At 33.0% G+C, this 5085-nt stretch overlaps 1 protein-coding gene across 1 annotated transcript; it reads right to left on the bottom strand.

Moving 5' to 3' along the window:
• Positions 1-1033: 1033 nt before the first annotated feature.
• LOC134244918 (collagen alpha-1(X) chain-like) lies at positions 1034-3030 on the bottom strand. Its single transcript, XM_062727183.1, has 2 exons — positions 2798-3030; positions 1034-1937 (listed from the first exon to the last, which is right to left on the bottom strand). The coding sequence occupies exons 1-2, from the start codon at positions 3003-3005 to the stop codon at positions 1519-1521; spliced, it is 627 nt and encodes a 208-aa protein (XP_062583167.1). The 5' UTR covers positions 3006-3030; the 3' UTR covers positions 1034-1518.
• Positions 3031-5085: the final 2055 nt, after the last annotated feature.

The following is a 5085-nucleotide window of genomic DNA, read 5'->3' as shown; positions in this document are numbered from 1 at the left end:
CGGTGTGTACCCACGTGGTGCTGTGCAGCGGACAGTGGACAAGGAGTAGTTTCACCAAAATTATGTTCATGTTCGGCTTCAGTCTCACTTCTATTTTGATTCTCATTAAGATGCTTCAATTTCGAGAACCGTAAAGATTTAATACGTATGGTAACTTTGTCTTTCAAGTCGAGAAAATTTCTCGATCGCTTCGTCGGCCATCTTGTAGCATAGACAATAATGTGTAAATGGAGACTTTTATTTGACGGCGTTCCGGAATCCGGAAAAAAAGCACGTGCAAATATGCGAATTCTTTCTATCACGTGATTGCTATCGGTCTCTACCTTAAGACAAGCTTGTAGTTGTCTTAAAGTTAGGACTAAGATGAAAAACTCTCCTAAGATAAGATAGCTTCGTTGACCCCGCTTATAACTAAGAAATGGTCATCAAAAGATATGTCTTAGTCCTAAGATAGCTTCATAAGCATGCTTGCAGGTTCCGAACACATTAGCAAGGGTGACGTAGTACTCACTTCCTAGCCTTAAACCCGTGAATAATTTACCATTTCCAGTTCTAGTCTCGCTAGATTTCAGCAAAACTACTTCCAGAGCGTCTTTGAATTCCGTTGGTTTTATAATTTGCGGAACATCAACATTTTGATGTACTTCCGATCTTAGTTACTGTTTGTTTATTTCATTGGTAAAAGCTACATTGAAGCATGGAGTTGAAGCTTATAAGTCCGTTCAAACAATAAAAATCGGAAGCAGAGAAAACACAAACATAAGAAGGGGTGGGATCAAGTGCCATGAAATAGTAAACTTTTCTTGCTAAGTGGTCCCACACGCTGTGTACTCCTTGTCATGTTTAGGAAAAACAAAGAAAAATCCATAGGTAAATCAGTGTGTAAATTATGGTCTAAAGATTAGTTTAAAAACATCAAACAGATTTAGTGATTTGCATTAATCATTTATCCTGTATGGAGATAACCATTACCATATCCTCCCTGAAAAAACGTCTCTTTTTTATGACCACTGCGCATGCTCCTTAAAAGTCATTTCAAAAACCACATTTATTTTAAAAAAAGATCAAACATAATGTGACTATATAAAATGGGTGAGATCTGATTTTGCTTCAAAATAATTTACCTTTTGGCTTTTGTAAACCCATTGTCAGTGTGCAAGTTGAACGCTAAGCAAAATATTTTAATCTTTGTGGTAAATACTCTATTGATTTAAGACTGAAATGTTGATGTTTATTGAAATTCTTTAATTCATAATATGTGTTAATAATGTTTTAGAAGTATGTAAAAAGAAAACGAATTTCAAATGAGTCTATAAATATTTCACCCAAAATATCTACACCTCTATTCCAAAGCAGTTAAAATTGTGACATTGTTGTTTTTTTTACAATAGTTTTGACTATAACAAAAAAATAATAAAAGAAATCTTAGATATTTATCGATATTTTGAATATTGTATAATAAAAATCAAATAGCATTATTTGTCAGGTCATTGGGCTTGGGGTTGCAGGTGTAATTGTTCACAAGATCAACAACAGTGATCCACCAAACGAGGACTCAGAATAAATATAAACGTCAGAATTTTCTATGTTTTCGATCCACACATGGTTTCCTGCCTCAACCTCTACAAACACTGTTTTGGACCCTGTATGGTAATAACCACCACCATTTTCACTCGAACGAACTTTTCCTTTTATTGAATTATTTATTTTAAGAGCTGTGCTACAGTGGGTACTCCCACTATAGTAGCATTGCATGGTCCAGTGGAACAAATAAAGGCCGTGGACAGGAGCGATAAATATTCCATTTGTCGGGTTGTAATGTTTTCCCTGGTTGTTAATTATATTAGGAAACTGAAGGATGAATCCAGGTCCTATTCCAGATTTACTATTTGACTTCGCAGAGAATGTTACCGGTGTATTATTGAAGACAGGTATACCTAAAATAAGAAAAAAAAATCATTTTATCAAATTCAAGCCCCATTATTATTTACTGTTAGTGAGTTATCTTTCATCAAGGTAACGATAGTAATCTTTTTGTGTATTATTGACCATTTAGAGTTTTTTCGACATGAGAGGAATATGTTCTCTTAATGTTAATTAACCATTAATTTAACGTCGCTGATTAGGCGATATTAAAGGAGGATGGCATGGCGATACAAATTGTGTGTAAAAGAATAATCAATCTCAAATGATTTATAGACAATTATACAAATATGTGAAGACGGCAAAATGCGTAGACTCTAGGAAATTCTTAATTAGATCAGGTGCAATGGAGTAGTAAGCATCTCTGTGGACCAGTCACACATGATCAGTAGGTAGACAGAACATTCCCTAGTCAATTTTAGTATAAGACCTAACGATTTCTATGAAACAAGTATTTTTTCTCGATGGAGACCTGTCCCCTAATACAGTTATAATATTTTTTTTTACTGAAGATAGTTTCAAATACATGTATATGAATTATCTTTCAAAAAGTTGCATATCAAATACTATCATACTTCTGAAATTGAAAATAAAATAAAAATATTTATACAAAAAAATAAATGAACTATAAATTAAAAAAAAGGAAAAAGTTCTGCATGGTTTTTTTTTTGTGCATTAAGGATATAGGATTTCAGAGTTTGCAGAAAATTTTAATTATATTTTTTATCATGTTTATAAGCGCTATTATTTGCAAGGAAAAAAATAATTTTAAAAAATGATTAAAAAATCATCTAAAATATACTCAATTTTTTTTATTTATAAATAAATCAAAAAGATTATCGCTTTGTAAAAATGCAGTAAGCTAACATCATACCTCCACTTGCTACCTTTAAGGTGTTGATGCTTGTGAGGTTCGTGTTGTCCTTTCCGGTCAGCATTTTTGACACAGTTTTCTCCAGTATGGACACTCTATTCTGCAGATCGGATACGGTCTCTTGATGAGAACTGTTTGTAGTATTCTGACAAAATACACAGCTAATGCAAAAGACGAGAAGGCTACAGTATAGTTTGAGAAACATCATGCTTCTTTCAAATGCCTGATCGGAATTAGGGAGGACTTAATATGTTTTCTTATCTATAACGTTTCGGAAGGGGAGTTTACAATCATTGTTTTTCATCCTGATTGGATAAAGGTATCTCAACAACACTTTATCTATATCTTCCTCTCTTTTAAAAGTATTTACAACTAAATTAATGAAAGATTTTATTTGAAATATTTGCACCACATGGGTCTATTTTTCCTCGTGGCGCTTAGGTAGAGTGTTTTCTCTTGACTCGCAGAGTAAGAAGCTGATCCTCACATCGCTGGTTCGAGTCCACTGCGGGATGTAAAGACCGGTCCCGTGTCGCAGTACGTATTAGTACGCAAAAGATCAATCACAACCCAAAGGCTTTTAGTGTAGAGTATAGATATAAATTTGCACCCTCCACCTGCAAGCGGTGAGATCTCCTTATGAGTGAAATATTCTTCAGAAGGACGTCAAACAACAAACAAACAAAATACATTGGGTTTGATAAATAAATAAAGTAGCTTCTGCTTGAATTTATTTGTATGTTACATTTTTATGCAATATCTATAGGTATTACAATACAGGTTTCGTTATTCTTGTATACTGATCATTTAACTCGCTCGTATATTTAAAACCTTCATTATATCAATCATCAAAAGGGTTTTCCATTCATAGATCATTCCATTTTGAATTTTAATACACAGTAAAGGATAAATTCTGATTACATGTTTTGAGAAACCAATATTGATATGATTTTTTTTAAATATCGATTGAACAAATCGTCATACTTTTGTTTATGTTTATTTATTCTAATTGCATTCATATTATAGACGGATTCGATTCTTTTGAGAGAACAACTGTATGTTCTGAAATGACCTTGTGGTTCTTGTAAATAAGAGCATTTTATCAATGGTTTTAGGGTGCCTACTTTTAATAAAAATGACAATTTAAGGAACAGATCTTAAGATATTTTTGAAGCATTTCCTTAATGCAAAATCGAAAGACAGTCTTTAAGGAAATACTTTTAAAAAGCACATTCTTGAATTGTAAAGATCCCAGGTATTTACTTCCCTAAAGTCCTTATGTTGTTTAATTCAGTATACTTTACAATATCTTATTTCATTCTTTTTGTGACGCCTGCAGAACAAAGTGACACTTAATAAACACTTTTCCCCGGCTTCTGTTTGTGTGTCTATCCGCCTCTTCTTCTCTCCCATCATATGTTAAGGTTATTATGCATTTGATAATTAAAAAGGCTAGATATTCATTTGCTTGGCTGCTTTTTGAAAAAAAGGTATTTTAAATTTTCATATTTTCAATGCAACGGTAGCCATTATTAAAAGTGTTTGAAAAACACATTTAACTTATTTATTATTAATGCTGTAATGTTTTATAAAGTTGTTGCTCACCACCAACTACAAGATTCCCTTTAGACAAATATAGACAGAGCAATGAAAATATTTCCACTGATTTCGTTCAGGGACAATAATAAACATCCTACATATTGGTATCTTTAAGAATTAATACACTGTATATTTATAGAAGTATAAAAGTGGATAGGAAATATATATTCCATGGAAGATTACTTTTCCTTGACATAAAATGACTAATCTTTGCTGTATCCACGTCTCTTTTTGTTTCTATTTCTATAGATAGAATAACAACTCGTTGGGAGCCGATATTTTGTTGTTTTTCTATTACATGTGAATTGAAATTTGGCAGCAAGTTAGACTTAGGTTGTCCATGAAAATCAGTTTTATTGGGAAGGATGTGGAGATAACGAACAATTTTTAATCTCAAAGTCCATAAAACAATACAAAATAGGAGCAGAGCAAACATGGACTTCCAAAACATCAGAGGTGGGATTAGGTGCCATGGAAGGGATCAGGTGCCATGGAGGAGTAAGCATCCCCTGCTGACCGGTCACACCTGCCGTGTGCTTTTTGTCATGATCAGGAAATAACGGAAAAATCCGTCGTCAATTCATTGTATAAATAATGGACTAACAATTGGTATGAAAAAAGTTAGTCAGCATTTTGACTTAATAATAAATTGTATTTGCTGACAAGGTCATTGTATCGACCATAGAACT

The sequence above is a fragment of the Saccostrea cucullata genome, unplaced genomic scaffold, assembly GCF_032062105.1.
Source record: "Saccostrea cucullata isolate Sc308-1 unplaced genomic scaffold, CSIRO_AGI_Scuc_v1 ctg365, whole genome shotgun sequence".
Taxonomy (NCBI): Eukaryota; Metazoa; Mollusca; class Bivalvia; order Ostreida; family Ostreidae; genus Saccostrea; species Saccostrea cuccullata.
This window is presented reverse-complemented; position numbering and strand designations above follow the sequence as displayed.

Excerpts from the sequence above, each read along its gene's own strand:
- LOC134244918 (XM_062727183.1), bottom strand. The coding sequence starts at position 3,005 with ATGATGTTTCTCAAACTATACTGTAGCCTTCTCGTCTTTTGCATTAGC. Across the intron at positions 1,938-2,797 it reads CTTAAAGGTAGCAAGTGGAG|GTATACCTGTCTTCAATAAT; the intron begins GTATGATGTTAG and ends TTCTTATTTTAG.